Consider the following 20,435-nt stretch of genomic DNA (forward strand, 5'->3'; position numbering starts at 1 on the left):
CCAGCAGCGGGTAGAGAATCGAAGACACCTGCCGCTGCTCATTTGTCAAATTTGTGTCATCCACATTCTTAAGCACCAAAGGGTGACTAGGATTACATAAGTGTCAATTCATAAATTTTTCAAACGTCTTTCGCTACAAATCACGCGGAATGTTATTTATAAAATTTAAACACTAATAATATTCCAATATATTATTAAACTTTTATTTTGTGTATTTTTTAAAATAATAGAACTATTTTTTGATCTAATTAATCTTTAATTTATTTAAATATTTTTATTAAACTTCATAGTTTTAATTAAGAATTTGGATGTAGTTTACAATTTTAACTTCATAATAGAAGAAAAATAAATAAATGTGCTCAAAGAAACTAATAATGACTAGAAAGTATGTAAACAATGCAAATAGGATGTTTGGCGGTGTCTTTTGCTAGTTTATGATTGATTAAATTTTATTGAATTATTCTACTTCAAACGATTTATAAATGATGCATGAACTAAATGGATTTTATACACATGTATATATAATCTTCATTTGAAGCGAATTGAATTTATCTGTTATTCAACTTAATATTAATGCAATAGAATTTCAATTAACTCTATGAATAATTTTGTTTTAATGACGATTATTTGATTTCAGCGAGTGCAAATAGAGGTTATGTTCGTACTTGAAACGGAGCTCTGACGAAATTAAAAAATCACGACTGTGCAGCTTTTCTCTCCTTTTATTTCTAGGTTTAGTGTTGTTGCACTTGTTACAAAGCGACTAAGTTTTATTGCGTTTTTATAAACACACCGGCAGCAGCGCAGCTCGTCGCATGTGTATTACAACGGGGCCTACTGTGTTCTTTCCCAGCTTAATACTTTTGTCGCTGGGTGTGTATTGTTCGACGCCGTTTCAGAACTTTTTTATCCTTTCTTTCTTCTTTTTCTGGGAAAAAACGCACCGCGTCATTTTATTTTATATACCTTTCGAGCGAGCATGCATTTTTTTAAATCAAACTTCACAGAAAGCTCCGTCTTTGCAAGCGAATAGACCATGTAAAAGTTTCAAAACGCTGTAGAATATGATTATTTTAACGCACAAAAGAGAAACTTTTTGAAGCACTTATAAAATTTGTATGTTCTCTTTTGAATAAAATCAATAACCGAGACGCATCTTCTCTTCTCTTTTTCAGCTTGGGCGAGATTAATTGGAAAAAGTTCATTTACGCTCTCTCTCTTTTAGGCGAACAAGTGAGCAAAGGGAGCAGAGAGAGTTATGATTAAATAGAGTTTTCAAAGCCGGCGCTTGTCATCAGAGAGAGTAGGTTTTCGTTCGGCCTTATCTCGCTCCCGCATCTCCCCCTGTTTCAACATTACTCCTCCACCGGCGGTGCAGATATGTATGTTTGAGGACTCGGTGGCGAGTGTGACCCTGGGTGCGCAACTTTGTCTGCCGCGTGTTATCTCTCTAGTTTATGCACTTCGGGGGGTGAAAAAAAAACTGCATCCGAGTGCATTAAAGTGTACCATGCATAAAACGAAAAAGGTATATTTTCCCCTTCGGAAAGTTATATGGTGTCGGAGAATCGTACCGAAATCTTCAGTTGATTTCCCTGCGAGAGAGATTCCATCTGGGGTTCGAAGTTTGAAAAATGGAAAAGTATGAATATAAATGTCTGTGGGACTCGCATAGGAAATAATCTCTTCGGGGGAAAATATAAAGGTCTCTTTTTGAAATAAAAGCGTCGATTTTTTTCTTCGCATTTCTATCTCTGCGCCAAACGTCTGGTTTTGTGTATTCTAAATCCTAATTTCAAACTCGATTTAATATTCCGGAAGCAATCGGATTAGGCGTACCCGTCGAGCTCCAGTGTCAAGTAAGTAAGTTTTCTCCAAGGAGCACTATAGGTTGAGTGCATGCCACATTAGACTACGAAAGTGAGATTCTCTTGGCAGCCTTTCACGTACATACAGCCAAGAGAGAGAAAGAGAGACTGAAGCGCAAGGCGAAAAACAAGCACCAGCAATGAAAGATTTTAAGCAAAGTCAAACATTTTGATAAGAGACTTGCTTAAATTCATTTATTTTAATTAACTTCAAGAATTCCTTCTACTCTTGAAGCAATAGAAAAACATTAAAAAAAGAGAACATTTTACAGCAAAATGATATACATACAATCCTAGTTTCCGTAAATATATAATTATTTAGAAAAAATTGCACTTTATTGTAGTTTTGTTCAGAAAAAATATCAATTTAAATAAGCTTATTAAACATGGAATACTGAAAATATATTATTGTTTAAATTGAGTGATTTTAAGTTAATCGACTCTAAATTAAAATAATTACCTCTATTTTTTTATATCTTTTTTGTTCTCCTGAAAAGCACAACTTATACTTTAATTATTTAAATTTTATAAGAATTATTATGGTGGATTAGCCATTTTCATCATGATTCATCTTTTAAACGATTTTTAATATTACTGTTCTGTTACTGTTGTAATGAAACAATTATCATAAATATAAGCATAAACTTGTATTTCCTCTGATGAGGGATGAGGCCAATTTTATATTATGGAAAATTTTCGCTGGAAAAATGTCTCGGGTCAATTACTGAACCATCTTGAGAACCTACAAATTAAATTTCAACCCTCTGTTCTTTGATAAGAGCGGCGTTCATATTCAATAAGATTGATTTTTATTCGCCGCATTGGGGAATCATAAAAATTTGTCCCAACGCTATGCAGAAACGGCGGGTCTCGGGAGCAAAAACACGTCCGCCGCGTCTTGGGCTTAAGTCGAGAAAATAAGGATTCTGATCCTCGAGGGACATCAGCAAGGCAAAGAGAGAAAGAATGACGGCGCTCTCAGAGGAGAAAGAAAAGAACGGCCAAATCGAAAGCCGGCTGGCTTCTTTAAGCCTTTCTGTTCGCACACTCGAGCAAAATCCAATCTTGAATATTTTAGAGCTGACACATTTCGCCCCGAGAGCAAATTTGCCCCCGTTTAGTCGTTCTCTATTCCCATTTGCATTTTTCCACTCACCTTTTCAGTGCGTCGAGTCTGACAAGCGACGGGGCCTCTGGCAGTTCTGCAACAAGAAATCCTGGGATTAATTCTCTCTATGACGATGTTCAGCGTGTGTAATTATCGCTCGGATGAAAAATGGCTCATCGAATTGCAAGAGTCTCGCGTAATCAGCGAGTGCGGTGTAGAATGGCTTCTCTCATATTATATAAAGTAGACGCGCGCGCATTGTTATCTGCCTTAATAATGTATGATTTAATCCTATTTGCAGCGCGCGGCCCGAACGAATTTGCAGCCGGCGACGCACCGCCTCATTTCGCTAATTAAAGGGTTGCCATACTTGAAATTGATCCTCCGCCGACCAGTTGGCGAGTCAATTACCCTCCATAGTAATAATCATTCCGCTTCATCCACAGTCTTGCTGATGTGAAAAATGAAAACTTGACCTTTTATAGGAGTGATTGATCGTTGCTCGAATATAATTTTTGGTCTCTGACTAGCTAAATGCACACATTAGCTAGAAAAATGATAAATTTACAAAAAATTTTCAAAAATAAAAAGATGAATAAAAATTTAATTTTGACATCTATTAAAATCTATTATAAAGCTTCAATTAATTTTTATTTTTTAGAAAATTAAAGAAAATGAGAAATTAAATAGAAATCTCGACTTTCTTTTTAATTTTCCTCAATAATAATTTTTTATTTCTTAAAACAGCAATTAAGCGTTTATTCGCCTAAAAAAAATGTGAAAATAAAAGTTGAATTAAAAGGGAACTAAAAAAATATTACATTACTGTGGTAGAATTACTAGCGTCGATTGAAAAATTATCAAATACATTGAAAATAAAAATCTGGCTGTCAATAAATATGAGGACAAAATTTAATTCATATTATGTTTATTTCTGAATTCAATTAAATTCCATAAAAATTCAATTAGGATGATTAATTCTATGCTTAAATTTAAAACACCTTTTTCATGTTTTGGCCAGGATTAAACAAGCATTCAAATACTGAACGTCAGAAAGGCCTTTGAAAATTCTCGCTTTGAACAGAAGAGAAATATGGAATGCAATGAAAACCTGCATTCAAGCTTGAAAGGGTGACAAAAAATCTAGCCGCGCGCGTTCTAGATGATTGCTTTTGAATCAGCAGCGCCGACCGGGAATAAATGTGCTCGAAAAAAGCGAGTGAGGGAACTTTTGAGTGCCACACGATGTGCGGCCGTGCAGTCCATAAATATAAAAAAGTCCAACTCTTGCGTGTTTTGCAACATGTTTGGCGTCGCGTAAAAACGTAATAAAAGTCGGCGTGTTTCGTGAATGAAGGCCGGCGAAAATTTGGCCGGCCGATAGCGAAACGAGCCAACCGGCGACGCAGAAGGCCCGTTTTCGCACCGTGGAAACGCGCAATGAATGCTGCCGGTGCGAAAAGAGTATCAACTTGCCGTGTGGCTGGAAAACACGCTTAATGCATTAAGCATGCATGCATGTGTGTAGCTCCAAAATTTACGACTGCGTAAAAAATATAACGCAGTGCGTGTGAGTTTCCGCCAGAATCAAGTCTTTTGTAGGCACCGGCAACAGCTCATTCGCCAACTTGTAACTGTGAAAGCAACAAATAATTAAGAAAAAAAATTCTCCCCTCATTTTTAATCTTTATTATTGTTGTTTTGTTTTTCAAAATTGTTTCATCACATTGTTGACATTCAATTGTTGAAAACAATTTATTTGAAAAGAAAGGAATTGCTGGGCAAAATGGCACCACCACTAGCAAGAATTTTGTTAAAACTTCCGACATAATGAAGACCCCATTGGCCGCAGTGAGCTTATTTGGTTGACTTGGTTTTTCTTCTTATCACTTATTTCAGTCGGTTAAAGAAAAATCAAATAACTTATCTGAAGGTAAAATTAAAAGATATTTTTAATCCGAAATTTCCGTGCCTTTAATTTTTTACTGAAAAGCTTCATGATTGTAAAAAAACATAATCATTTTCAAAAACAATGGAAAAATTGATTGGCTTTCTCAAAACAATAATTTTTTGTGCACCTTCAAAAATTTACTTCCCCCAGCCTTTTAGAGCTTTTTTCTTCTTTTTTCCCATTTAAAAGTTCAGATATTCAATTGACAAAACAAAATTCAAGATAATGAATTTTTATTTCTGCAGTTCATAAATTGATTGGAAAATTAGGAAATGGAAAATTAAATGCCAAATGTGGGGCCAAATTCAATGATTAAATTTTATAATAGCTTATTGAAAATTATTAAAAAAAAAAATTTGATATTTAAAAAGCACCCAAATAGAGTGATTATTTTGCACTCGTTTTATTTAATTTGATAAACATATATAAGCAGAGGACTGTTCTTTACCTGCAGTTAGTTTGAATTCATGAAAAAAAAATCTAAAAGGTCCGAAATATCATTTCCAGGTTTTGCTTTTTAGTGCAATCTAAATGTTTTTCGTTGCAATAAAATGTTACAAAAAAATTCGGAGCAAATTGACAGTTCTAGCGAAAGAGCTTGTCATTTTTTCTGGTTCAAGTAATTGCATCTACGAATTTCAGTACGGGGGAGAAAAAAAACTAAAAAACTATCGTGATATCTCCGAAAGGTGCGTGTTGCTTTCATTTATAAATTGTTTGAAATTCCACCTCCGCGTGTGTCGGACTAGCTTTTATTGATGGCGATTGTTTGCTGGTTATGTTCGTCTCTAATGTATACCTACACATAATGTCATTCCCCCTTCGCTTTTAGTTTTCTTTTTTGTGCCCGAATAGCATTAGGCAGCTCGTAAACGAGAGGAGAAAGAACGAGAAGATATAAATAATTCTTTCTCTTTTTACACTAAACGAGCCAGAGGCGTCCGATTTTCTTTCGAATGCTGACAAATTCCCCCGAATGTTTCAGAAATAACTCATTCGGGGAACCGGACTTGAAGCTTCTCTGTCCATGGACCTAAAATAAACACAATTAACATTCCCACGGTCGTAATGAATGAACGACTTTTTTACGATCTCACTGGCCGCTCCATCGATTATCCAAAGTTTTCACCTAAAATTATTTTCGGACCGCCGCTGTGCTTCAAGGGCGGACGAACTTAAACCCTTTGCTCGTCCCATATCGGCTTTTCGCCCAGGAAACCGGCCAAACAAGCAGAGAGAGCAAAACTATTATCTGGCCGAGCAAAGCTGCTTTCTGGGCACTCTCGCTCGCAACTTGGGTTATATTCAGGGTATAAAGGCCTCTACAGTGCGGCAAAACTTGCTCCTCTTCTCTTGCACAGGAAAAATAAAAACAAAAACTTTCACGTGTGCTCATTTATGAGAAGGAAATTCTATTAAACCTGGCTTGAAATTCAATTTTGGCATCCTCCACTCCATAATTGCTGTTAAAAATGTTTTTTTTTCAGGTCTTTTCCTTCCAACTGATGAGACATCAAAGGCGGCTTCTTTGATTACGCCAATTATGATTTGTCAGGTGGAAAAATCTGGTTCCCTTTCACTCGGAAACGAGGAAGCTACACAAATAAAAGCTTTATTAGCTGAATTTTTGTGCGAATCGAGTTGCCTACTCGCGCCCTTTGTAATCAAAGCCGCTGCTGGCGGCTAATTGAAGCTCTCCTGTTCATTAATGCGACGACGTTTTCTGCCAAAGAGCTCTGCTTGTCGTCGAATTCATTAGGGCTTGTGCCGCTCGTTTCTTTTTTTTTAAATAGGCAAATGTACAAACAAAGGGAAAGAAGAAAACTACTGCATTTACATACGAAATTATACGGCAGAAAAAATCAACACAAGAGTATGGAAAAAAGCTGCCGGGGAAAGGGGTTTATCAAAGCAGAACACAGCAGGCTGACGTTTGCACAAGATATTGGGTGGAGAGGGGTGCATATTTTTATACGAAATGATATTTATAAAAACAAAGTTACATCCTCGCGTGGGTTCTCTGATTGCATTAATTTCGGTAAATATTTTGACTAACAAAATAAAAGGGGAAGAAACTTTTGAAAATGTGAGCTAGGGAAAGAAGAAAAAAATTATGCAGAAGCGTCCTATGTTAAATTGGATTTAAAAAATATGAAGTATATTTTTTTTGTAGACTATTTAGCAAATCAATATAAAAAATATATATTATTTAATTTATTTGTTTGCCAAATAAAATCAATAAATTTAGTGGTGCTTTTTACTTTAAATTTATTGAATTTTTTAAAGCAATATTTAAAATATATTTAATAAAAAAAAATTCTGTTTCTGATATATTCAAATTTTTCCGTAATGTTTAAAAAAATTTCTAAAAAGAATAAATGTCACGTTGATAATACTAAAAATTATTAAGGGAGTAATTCCATTATTGCCTGGAAATATCTATGGGGTTTGAAATAAAAACCGACATTGTATTTTTCAACTTTTAAAATGAAACCGAAACCTTTTTGCAATCCTCCCCTTGCCTTACATTAAACGGAACTTACGGAAACCGCTTATTTATCAGAAATAAAATTGAGATAATATTTTTCGTCATTTTTCAGAAAATTATGCATGAGGTATAATTTGTCAGAACAACATGATTCCTTTGTCCGAAAAATTCATCAGAAAGCAATACAGGTGAATAGTAAGCACGTGAAGAATTTATTGAAATCAATTTGCAAATTAAATTTCATCAATACTTTGGAAATTTATAAAAAATATCATAATGATTAATATTATCGATTATTGAAGAGAGGATACATTCTATGACAGACACATAAAATATTTTCATACTATATGTATGGCTTTATTTTAGTAAAAGACTTCACTGAAAGCTAATATAGGGGTCTAATTAGAAAACTACGAATTTTTTAACATTTGGATAGCTATTAAAAATTAGATTTGAGAATTGAAACTTTGTCTCTGTGCTGATCTGCAAACATTGAAGCAAGCTAGCAAGTTTTGCGATTTATAAGCAATTGTTTTTATTCAGCTAGGAAGGTCACGTTTTTATTTAACCATAGAACGTAAAGCAGACGCAAAAATTAATTTCAGCGACGGTGGCATTATGGTAATAGAAAAAAAATCAAGGCCGAGAGTAATTTCCGAGCTGCAATTTCTCGGCCAAGTCCTTCACGCTCGTTTTACACACGCTTCATTCTTTTTCGCCGAGGCACTACTTTTTTGTTCGGCAAGAGCGAGGTCAGGCGTCGTCGGACGAGACTCGTGCTGCGAATGATAAAGTCGCAAATAAGTGCGGAGACGTGTGGGTGGCAGGCAAGATCCATCCGTCGACTCATCTCTCTCGGAAGGAAGGAAGAAAGCATCTTATAAGGCTGCAATATCGCACGCGGCGCCGCCTGCGGAATTATGAAAGTACATAAACAGCAGCAGCGACTGACTGACCCGAGGTCGGGCGAGAAAATGCGTCAAGTGCAGAAAGGGTGAATGGAGCGAGAAGAAGTTGCCTTTATATATAGGAAAAGTAATTTCAGAGAGAGAGAGAGATGCAGCTGAGCTGAAATGCTTTTTTGAAAGGAGGTTGGTTGCACCAGCTTTTGACGTTGCCAGACCATTGTGATGAGATATTGAATGGGTGCGGCTGGTTATCCTTCTCTCTGTTTGCTCGCATGCACTAGAACTGGAATCGAATGGAGTTAGGATGTTGATGGTGGAATGACTGTAGAATGGAGTAGAATAACCGTTTCCAGTGTTCGGTCATCGATCTCGGAATTAGCAATATAGACTTCCGAAATGAGATACCCACAGACAGGATGAAATGGCCGTTGGGCTCAACAGACAAACAATTTTCAACAGATATTATGGGCTAGCCAAGTTTTATCGTATTTAAAATAATTTTGCAAATCATTCCTCACTCCGAATCCTTGATTTTTTCAAATATATGAATTGAAAAGTTCTTATTAAAAAATGATTTATATATTTTATTATTTTAGTACAAATTTCTGTTTGAATCATATATTTTAAAGATTATTTTAGTTCTAATTTTTTTTTGCTGTTTGCAATTCAACCCCTAAATTTATTCAGGCAATGTGACTCCAATCAATTTTTTTTTTAATTTTGGGCTTTTAAATTAAAAAAAAATCAATTTCTTTGCAAATACTTATTGTTACAAAAGAGTAATTCTGATCTAAGGAAATTAATTAACAACCAGAAGATTCACGCACGATTTTTTTTTACTTATGAACAAGTCGCTTAATACTTCCGTGGCTTTTAATTAAAGTGTCATTTTCCAGTTTCGCCGGTTTAAATCCAATTAACGAAGACAATGGGCCTGCACTCGCTCTCGTCATTCATATCAGATTGTATGAATAAAGGACTCTCGCAGAAACAATAGAATTACATTCAGCAGAGGCGAGTTTTATTGCTCGCCAACTTTATTAAATTAAATTTGTCTGTCTGCGCGCACTTCAAATTGTCGTCGCCGGCAAAGTTTCTTTTTTTCAGCTGCCGCGCTCTTTCTCTCTTCTTTGCGCCGCTCGTACGTCTCGTTAAGACGCGCGCGGACGGAAATTTATCTCCCTGTGTAAGACGAAGGAATGCTTTTAATATAAATCATTTGGGAATTCGCTCCAGTCCCGCCACCGCGAGAGAGATGCACGCTCAGCTGCACTCCTTTTAACTCGACCGCCTCACAATCGGTGTAAATTCGGTGGTGCTTGACAGACAAGCTTGTTTTTTTCCTGTCCTCAAAGGGAAAAAATCTAACTAAAACGATATATTATAAGGTTGAAGAGTTTCTCCATTATTTAAATTTAGTCTTAAATTTGAATAGAAACAAAAGTTCGTCATTGACGCATAATTGATGAAAAATGAAGAATTCTTATTTCTACAATTAAGGGTTGAAACAGGGAGCAGTCAATGATTGGTTTTAAACCTTGAGGTGCTGTCATTATAAATTATTTATATACTTACTGATTTGAAGAAAAAATTCACCAATTTATAATTTGGTTAATAAAATTGCTCTAAAAAAATATGTTTTTTAAATTCATTGGCACATCATCAATTTACTTTAAGTTGTAAGTAATGTAAAGATATTTCCGTTACATTGATATTTTATAAAGCAATTCTTTTTTCATTCAACATCCCTTGTTAGGAATAAAATGCTTTAATTTTCAACAATGGAACTCGTTGGTCGGCTACGGAATTGATCACATTGGCTAGCATTAACTGTCATCTTATCCCGGTTATTGCCGAGCATAGATCAATTTTGATACTTTTTTTTGCAATTTTGGCTCTAGCATTTAAGAAATTATTAATTTATTTGTATTTTCAAATATTAAAAAAATTTAATTTCGATCAAATTGGATCAAATAAAAGGTCTCAAATCCATTTCCCTTAACCCCTCTTGCTTGTTCAAATTATATTAGATATCACGTGATTTTTTTTAATTTTGCAATGACTAGAAATAACAAATGACAACAGCTCGATATGATCTTGTCAGAAATTTAACTAACTATATGACTGTGTAAGTCAATAAATAGATTAAATATGCATATCTAAAGACAATATATAAAATAAATAATAATGAAATAAAATAATTTTAAAAGCTATATTTAATTTAAAACAGAATAAATAAAATAAATAATAAATTAAAATAAATACATTTACACAAATGTTTTGAACATTTTATTTTCTAGCTTCCACAAGAAAAAAAATTAAAATAACAAGATTTAAAAGTTGTCTAAAGGCAAGCTATTTTTTTTCTAGTTACCTCTAAATCCCTACAATTTCAGTCGGTGCATGAATAGAAATGGGCCCGCTTGCCAATTGTCCCGCGTGTCCTGCACGGGCAGGAAATGAATTGCCGTCGGCACAACGCATATTATCGATTCGAACTTCCACTCTTGCTCTTCAACCAGGCCGAGTGGGAATATATAAGATTTTTTGCATGCTGAAGAGGAAGATCTGGCGGTACACGCGCTCTCGAGATGACGTCCTCGCTAGGTATATCATCATCATTCTTTGCAATTCTCTGTCGGTGCATGTGGAGGCTCGGCTCGGGCAGATAAGAAAAAGCTGAGGCCAACGAGTAATGGAGAGAGCCAGGAAGAAAGAAAAATCTGCCAGCTCGTCCTACCAGACGAATAATAATATAATAATGTTGCTGCGCCGTCGAATTCATTCGTCTTTCGCCGAGTGGGTCCAAAAGCGCCCTTTCTATGGAGGCACAATGCGAGCGCGAATCTATCCATCTCTCTCTCTCTCGCTGGCTGGTCGTCGTCGTCATCGCGGCATGATGAATTATTTCCTGCAGACCCGACGTTTATGACGAGAGTTTTTTTCACCGACGGCCACTTTTTTGCCTTGGCGCGAATAATAAATTTCAGTGATTTACACACTCAAAGTTTTTGGTGCGTTTTTGCAGAGAGAGATAAAACTCGGCACCTGATGAAATTCACCCGTCGGCGCGCACGCACTTAATAAATTTTAAAAACGCGCTCGCCAGATAAGGCGCTGCTCTAATAACGAAATTTGTTGTGTTCCGGGTGGCAGAAAATTTGTTCCGAGATTAGCATCGGGCGTGCTTGAAATTTAATTGAATAACAATGCTGAAACGGTTATCCGCGCGTGCAGTGTTTTTCCCTTGATATTCCATCTGCCTCCGAAACACGCTTTTCCAATTTCGAAGAGAGAGAAAGTTTGTGCTGGAACCACATGACAAATGTAATGAGGGCACGCGTCACGCAATGCTAGAGAAATATTTAACAACAACAACTAGTGACAAAAATATTTACAATGAATTATAGTTTTGAAAGAACGATTGAAATCTGTGCTATTTTAATAAAGGAGAAATCGTGAACTTCTGATAATTTTGTAATTTACGGCCCAAAAAAATTTTTTTTTAGCTAGATTTGCCAGCCATACATTATGTGTTCTTATTATACTCTTAGAATTTAAGAATTATTTTATATTTACTATCACTAAAACTACAGTTAAAATTTAATTTTACTATACAAAAAATTAAATGCTTTTTGTGCACAACACTGTTGCTCGACCCTTTACAATTTTTGTTACTTATTTATTGAAATTAAATAATAAAGAAGAAAAACTAATTTTATTGATAATAATATTAAATAAAAAAAAGCATTTTAAAACTTTTTTTTTAAATCTTTAAACCAGTGTAAATAAATTTTTTAACAATTTTTGCCAAAAAGTAAAAAATCAGTATTCATTAAGTTTATGAAAAAGAACATAAAGAATATCTAAAAAAAAAAATCATACGATTTTTATGTCAATTCGGTTAAAATTTGAGTTACTATATAAAAATAAGTCATCGAGGGTAAGAACAAAGAAATAAAATAAAATCATTTTCAAAGTGCTTTCTATTACTATTAATTGGCAATTACAACCCAAAAAAATAATTCTTATAATAGATTTTGGTTTCAATTACTTAAAAATATTGAATTTTATTTCAACTAATTTCTTTACTTTTTAAATAGAGTTTTAAACAATGTAGACTGGAACGAACAAAACTAGTAGAGCCATTTACTTTGTGATAAAATAATATTCAGAGCCTGTTTTAATTTTACTTTACGAACACTTATACTTTGTTAACATTTAGAAACCATTTTTCAACTAAAACGGTGTTCCATTGCTGAATAATTTATGTCTCTCGTTTATTTCTAACCGGTGCAGGGCTTATCGCAATTGATACCCTTTCACTTTTTGCCAGCAGTCGACACTGCCTGGACAATGAAATCCCGCAGCTCCTCTCTTTGCTTTTTTTCTGCAGCCTCCAACACGGCTCGGGTCCTCTCTTTGCTCTTTCTCGGCCGGGCTGCTGGTTTGTTTTTGATGGGCAATAGATTAGCAGGCCAGAGATAAAGACACATGGCCATCTGCAAGGCACATCGCTCTCTTCACTGCCCTCCATTTTTTCTCCGAAGGGTCAGTGCAGCGGCAAACTTGGCCCAACACACAGAGAGAATGGATACAGCCAGCAAAGGGCGAGATTTATTAATGTCCTCCGCACAAGTTGTTCTTTATGGATGGTGGAAACTGCAGCGCGAACCGAGCCGGCCAACTTCGCTCGCAGCAATTTTATTTCACGATTCTCGGCGCCCGTGTTTACGATTTCCATTCTCGGGCGTATAAAATAAAGCCTCAAGTCAAGGTCCAAGTCAACAGGGGACAATTGATTCTATCGATCAGATATCAGATTGAATGGCTTAAAAACAATTATTATTTTTCACCATTGTTAATGAGATTTTCAATTAAATTAAAATAATATTCATTTAAATTATGCAATCATGGGGATAGTCTGCATATAAATTTTTCAACAATAAAATATCAGCATAAGTAAACCATTGTCTGATTTGGAAAATATATATTTTAAAATTTAAAATATAGTTCAAATTAGACTAAGAAATCTAAGTGAAGATAAAAGAGCATTTACTTCATTGCAGTAAAAAAAGGAGTTTTAATCTATAATAATATAAGATTAATATTAAATAAATGCACAAAATTTTGAAAGAAATGTATAACATAATTACTTTTTAAACCTACAATATATTTACAAAAAATTTAAATTATCAATATTTTATGCTTTTTAACTATGTGCCCAAAAACAATTAATTACTTGAAAACTGATTTATTAACGTTACATATTTTTTTCAATTTTTATCATAATTTAAATGCAGATTATTTTGCCATACAAATTTTAAATACAATTTGGAAATTCGCCGCACCTTTATGTTATTCTGTCTTGTTAAAAATTGCCAGGAGCGGAAAATGTTTACCCGAAATTCACGGACGGAAAAGCCTTTTGTACGCGGATGAAAATTGACAACAGAGCGGCGACGCAAATTGAATCAGTTCGCCCGAGTCGCCACCGCCGTTTTTCGCGAGAACGACTTCAGTCTGTCTGGCTGTGCCCTCGGTCTCGCTGAAAGGTCGCCATTATGTCATTTGAATCGGCCAAAGACCTTCATACCGTGCCGCAGTTGACCTTTTTCTTTCTCTGCATTCGAGTGAATATGTCTCTAATTTTTGGCACATTGTTGAGCACAACCGAGGCGGAAATTTAATTTGAATGCGAAGAAAACAAGTTTTTGTTGCCCAGGCTCCAAACGAGCTTCATTAAATCATTTCGTTAAACTGCACAAAAGGTCACTTTTTTTAGGGAAAAAAATGCCTTCCTGCGGCGCGCCCCGTCATAAAGTTGTCCTCGCCATTGTCTTGGGCGAGGGAGAAAGAATAAAAGAGTTAGTCGCCGAGTTTGCATTTATCATTCACACTCGGCTGCGCTGATTGCACAGCCCGATTTATTTATGAGAGAGTCTGCGTGCGGGAAAATCCCACAATAAGAGCTCATCAAGACGGATTTTCCATTTCCTGTTTGTTTGCTGAGAGGAATAACGAAAGGGAAGGCAGATTGCCTTGGAAAAAATCAATGAGATAAAAAAAATTTAAATTGAGAAACAAATAACTAGAGACGAGATTGCACAATCAGCGAGGTTGTTGACAAACTAGAGAAAAATAAATAGTATAAATGTGTATTAAAATCAATATAAGCTTAAAATCGCAGTTAATTCAAGAATTTTTGAAGCATTACAATAATTTCTCAATAATAAATTAAGTTCTTTAAATTTTCATTTCATTTTTCTGATGGATTTATTCATGATTTCAAATTTTGATTTACATTAATGCGACTTCTGGATGCTAAATTGTTATTGGCGGGGGAAGGAAAACCAAATTACAAACGATTTGTGAATTTTTATCACCATTTTTAATTTTTTTTAACTTTCATAATTCAGAATGAAAATGAAGTAGAATTTTTTTAAACAGGTCTAATTATGTCAATTAAAACTAACAAATTTAAAAGTTATCACTAATTCAATAAAAAATTTATTTAAATAAAATAAATCAACTATTTTAATATATTAATTATTAAATAATCAATAAATATTATATAAAATTCTTACTTAAATTGCACATGAAACTTGAGTAAATTGTATACTTTTTGTTGGCTGAGCTCTAACGAAACTTTTAATCAATAAATTTGTGTAGATCTCCTTTTAAATAAGGCACAAGCTAATTAATAAATAAACTGTTTTCTACATAATTATTCCTCTTTTACTTAGTTCTTTTCTTCTTCCCACCACAGAGTAATCATTTTCAAACGATATAACTTCTATTTAGAACAAAGTTTCCATTCATAACAAATTCACCAAGCGAAAAGATATCGCCTCATTAAAATTCCATACGTCTGCAATTTTGCAACTCTGAGAAGGAGCGACGAGTCTGTGTGAAAATCTAAAACAACAAATTGCTCGTCGCGCCAGTTACTTTGTAGTTTCACGTTCCAAAACTTTGGTGAGCGAGCGAAAATCTTTCTTTGTTTACTTAATACTTTCGCAATGCAATTTTCTCCCTCGCATTGCAAAAGCGACGACAAAGTTTAATTTGAATATAATTCCCATCGATGCATACGAGAGTAATTCAATAATCTTGCGAGCGCATCAAGTGCTTGGGAATATTCATTGTGCCACGGGTGCTGCACTTTATGCAAATGGTTTGCATTAACAAGATAGCGCACGGATATTTTTTATATAACTGGTGTGCTTAAGTTCATAAAAGAAAATTGCTTTTGAAAGAAAGAAGAAAGTGTCTCGGGGAACATACTGAGGATTTTCCTCTCGTTTTCTCAGCTGAATCTTTTCATTAAAGTTGGTTGAGATTTAAAACTAATGGTTATATACAAAACCTTGAATGAAATTAATTTTTTTTTAAATACGATTTGAGCCCATATTTAAAATAAAAAATGGAGCAATTTTCACCAAGCCCAATCATATTAATTAATTTGACGTATTTTATGAAAATGTATGATTTTGTTTTAAAGTTTTTGAAATCTTTCCATCTTTCGCTGATTGGCAATGTCGGCGATTGCTCATGAGAGTTGCTGGTCGTATAATGGAACACATGACGTTTTGAGATGGCAATAAAGCGGTGGCCAGGCGATGTAAGTGCGAAATATGTCATCAAGCCGGGGCGTGTAGCGGAAAACCCGAAACGGCACCGCCGGGCATTCAGCGCAAATTAACGTTGATTAAAGTGGCCCCGCCGAAAATGCAATCGGAACAAAGGAAAAAATAGCGGCGGGCACTCTGCAGTATGTTCGGGGCTAATGCCATGCGACGAGCGAGCGAGGCAGCACAAGCTTTTCGCCGACCATTTGCGCCAGAGTGGATCAATTGAGGCCGGCGGAGCGAGCGCGAGCGAGTGGATAAAAACGCCCGGCGCCATTATTTCAAAAATTGGTTCCATCGCAATAATATAATAGGCCGGCTCGTTCACATTGATCGTCCCTGCCACATGGATCGGAATAAAATGATAGTCGAGGGCATGAAAGGGTTGATGCCCCATCAACAAGTCCACTTGCCCGGGCCACAACCTCACCAACCCAACATTAAACTGACATCAAAGTTTCGCAAGAAATGATGATTTAAGTTATAGTTAAATTTACATTCAATTTGCGTTTCATTTTAAATTTTACAAGGTTTTTTTTCTTTGACTGAAGAGTTTCTTAAAACAAGATGGATGTGAATTTCTGATATAAAATTGACTACTTTTACTTGCGAGTAATTAAAAATCCCATCTTTTATTATTTCATATTTTCACCAATGGAAAATTCTAACAGCAGACCTATGGTTACCTTTTTGTGGTCAAGTATATCATTCTTATTCTCTAAAATTAGTAATTTTTTGTAGCCTGTTTAGTTGTAATTAGGAGTGCATCCAATTACTCGCAAAACATTTGTCCCATAAAAATTCAAATCTTTACAATTAATAAAATTAGAGCTTGATTTAAATTTGACGGCATTATTTTTATAAATTTTGCCTTCCTACTAAAAATGTGCTCAATGAGCTTCTACCCTTTTGCTGATCATAACTTTAACTCCTACCTTTTGCTGCGCTAGCTTTTTCGGACACTGAGCATTTCTTTTAAATGCTTACCTGCGAACAAAAAATGAGAATATAAGTAAAGAAATGTTCTCTTAATACAAGTTATAAAGAAAATTGTTACGTTTAATGGTTAACATATTCATTTTTAAGATTTTATAATTAAAATGTGAAAAATTGCAGAAATTTCAATTAAATAGAGCAAATATTTGAAAATTAATAAATAACATAAAATATAAAACAAAATTTTTAACTGGTATTTTATGTTTCATATTATATAATTTTAATTAAACGTTATGTGATAGTTCAAAAAAGTTTCACTGGAAATCTTTTTTATTAAAAATTCTACGTCTTATGAGCTTTCCTTAGCCAGTCTTTTCAGTTTTGCTGCTCGGACGGTGCAATTCAGAAAAACAGCAGCAGGTATATGGTTTTTGCTCGGCTCTTTCTGTTTGGAGAGCAATCCAATTACTTTTGGTGCAGGAGATGGAGATGAGAAGCGGCTTGGGTTCGATGAATCGCATGAAAAGAACAAATAAGGCCGAGCATCCGTCTTTTTTCCAGCTCTTGAGCGAATCAGTTTTTTCAGTTCATACCAATTCGCGTTCAAGATCGGGCCTTATTCATATTTCAACGGATTTGCAAAAGGAGAAGAAATTGAATTGTGGAGATTTGGATCATATAACAATGCAAACTGCAGGACACAATGGTCGTCCATGCCAAGGACTGGGATTGATTCAGAGGAAATTAATATTTTAATTAAGAAACAAAACACTGCTGTCTCAAAAGCAAAAAATTTGAATTTTTTTTCTTAATGATTCAATTATATAAAATTTTGGAATTTTGGAGGCAAAAATCATTAAAAAGAAATTAATTTTTTCCTTTCTACACACAATCTTATTGGCTTGATAATTCAACAAAATTCAAGAATTAAATACTTAAATAAAATTCGAATTCAATGCAAGAAAATATAATTTAGACAATTGCAAAGGCAATCCAACTTATCAGTGTTTCATTGTTGGCTGGAAAGGTTTTTACTTTACCTATTCATAATGCCAGAATGAAAAGCCTTTTTGATTTATGCTTTCACGTGATTTGTTACGATTGCCGTTAAGCTTTGGAAAATGTACAGCTGCGTTTCGGAATTTGCACGAGAAACTGTTTCATTTTTGCCGTGATCAATAATACTCGATGCAAATGGCACAAAGAGTTTTCCATGTTTACTTTTTAACTCCGCCAACGCAAATAATTTCAACCTGCTTTTCCACTCTCTGGGCAAATAAACAAAAGGGTGCTGCTCGAAATATTTGCATTTGATCGAGATTATATACACCGACTTTTATTTATTCCGAGTCGGCACCCTTTCTTTCTCGCGAACGTCGAGCTTTTCGGCGCCACTTATATAATGTTTTGTAAAGGCTTATATGAAAGAGCCGCTCCTCCTCGGCAATATTCCGCCCGCCACACTCGCGTGCACACGGTTATATCGAGCATCCTCGGCTCATACTTGCTTTATATTGGCTTCCTTTCTTTATTCCGCCTTTTATTTTGAATAAAAAGCCTCCAAAGCACGCTCACGCGCGCGCTCTTCCGAGGAAAGTTATTCTGTCCCCCACATTTTCAGGGCCGACACCCAACGGATTTGGAAAATTTAAAAGGGGATCGTTTAAATGTTAAAAAATGTGCATAATTTTAGCATACAAGAATATTTTACAAATTAAGCCTCTCACAATCAGTTCTTTGTGACATAAACAATCAGATTTATAAAAAAAATTAATTAAAAAAAAAAAATTTATATAAAGAATGCAATATTATGTATTTTTATTAAAATTAAAGAATAATTTAAAAATTATTTAAGCAATTCCTTAGAAAATTTTACCAATATTTACTTTCCTATATTTGTTTTCCAAATCGTGTTTTATTTTCGTTCAAAATGATTATTAAAAAGTAGTTAACAAATAAAAATTGATATAAAAGTCGCTATCCCATTGCCCTTATTGTTGATTTGAAAACTTCAGAGGTTACGTTGCACTTTAGAGTAACTAATTTTTAGGATAATTAGTATTCAAAAAGGTGAACAATCAGATTCACTCATGATCTCCACAATCAATGATTATGATTAATCATTATTATGATCTTCTCGGTCTGGAAGTTCAAAAATAAAAAAAATTACAGTGCTGCTGCTGCTAATTAAAAAATTTCACATGAAAATATAATAATTACTAATTACATTTTTCAAAATTACTTAAATTCCGTCTGCTGGCCAATATTAAGGCTTTTGAATCACCCTGATCACTTGAAAATGACAAATGAGCGAGCTAACAAATGATTAAATTTGGTGCCATGATTTCTAGCGAAATTCAAGCTACGTTTATTATTAGCCTGCTCTTAATTAATATTCCCTAATTAGGGAGGCCCACCTGTAATTCTCGGAGAGATTAATTTTAATACCAAGAAACTGTTAGCGTGTTGGAGAGGGAAACAAACAAGCTTATGTGGCGCAAAGAGGGCGATTTATTGATTGGTCTTTGAGCAGTCGCGGCTCGATGTCGCTAGCAAGATACGCCACTTAACGGTGGTGCCGCCGCCCTGCCTTTTAGTTCGCCACTTTTAATATGGGAGGGATTAAAACTTTCCACCTAAAGTTCGGCCTTTTATGAGAGTGCACGAGTATAAATATGGGCCACCCTCATGAAGACGCGTAATTAGCAGGGAGCTCTGCCTTGCTCCTGATGAGATGTTTTTCTTTTCTCGCCCGCCTTTCGCATCAAATATGCAGGCACACCTTAATACGTAATTATGTAAAAAGGGTATAGAGCTTTCAAAAATTTCAATGCAAATTACGAAAATAGTCTGGTCGAGATCAATAACTTGTCGACCCATTGATTCGTCAAATATAATACAGAAAATGCTTTCAATCCGACAAGAATCAAAATATTTCAAAAAATTTTAAATTGCGAAAAAAATAGTAATATTTAGTTGTAATATTGGTACAGCTGGTAGGAGTGACAAAATTTACAAGGATAATTCAACATATATTATGTAAAAAATGAACTTGTGGAGTAAACTTTAATTAATGCCAAAAGAAACCATTCAATATTGTATAAATTTAAAAAAAAAAATTTAATTTAATAAATACTCCTTTATTATAAGATATAAAAATTGTTTTTTTTTTCATGTAAAATTGAAAATTCTACTTTATTTGAAAAAATTGAAGTCACTTTAATGTCTTGGAAAATCCTTCATTAATAGTCGACAGAATTTGCCCCACAGAAATAAAATCAGAATTTTCAAATAATCGTTGAAAGCGTTCCAATTGTCTAATTATGCTGATTAACTTCAAGGGAGAGGGGATGGAAATTCGGAAATTGAGACGTTTTAGAAGATATTCGCAGATTTGCATTCGGCGTGCGAGTTGTGTTGGGAAATTCTTGGTGTTTCCTTTTCTTTATTGCACTTCTCGCTATCAGTGGCGGCGCCGGAGGGCGTGTTTTTTTCCGAGAGGAATGCGAGGAATTTGTTATCTCTGCAGAGCCTATTAAGAAAAC

At 34.7% G+C, this 20,435-nt stretch overlaps 1 protein-coding gene across 1 annotated transcript in view; it reads right to left on the minus strand.

Annotated features, from left to right (window-relative positions):
- The window catches only part of LOC132201160 (uncharacterized), a 128,540-nt gene that overhangs the window by 96,311 nt on the left and 11,794 nt on the right, over positions 1-20,435 (minus strand). The window contains exon 4 of the mRNA XM_059627103.1: positions 3,025-3,070. Within this exon, the coding sequence (XP_059483086.1) occupies positions 3,029-3,070 (42 nt within the window). The 3' untranslated portion in view covers positions 3,025-3,028. The remainder of the gene's footprint in view (positions 1-3,024; positions 3,071-20,435) is intronic.

Source organism: Neocloeon triangulifer, unplaced genomic scaffold (genome assembly GCF_031216515.1).
Source record: "Neocloeon triangulifer isolate White Clay Creek 2 clone unplaced genomic scaffold, ASM3121651v1 ptg000014l, whole genome shotgun sequence".
Taxonomy (NCBI): domain Eukaryota; kingdom Metazoa; phylum Arthropoda; class Insecta; order Ephemeroptera; family Baetidae; genus Neocloeon; species Neocloeon triangulifer.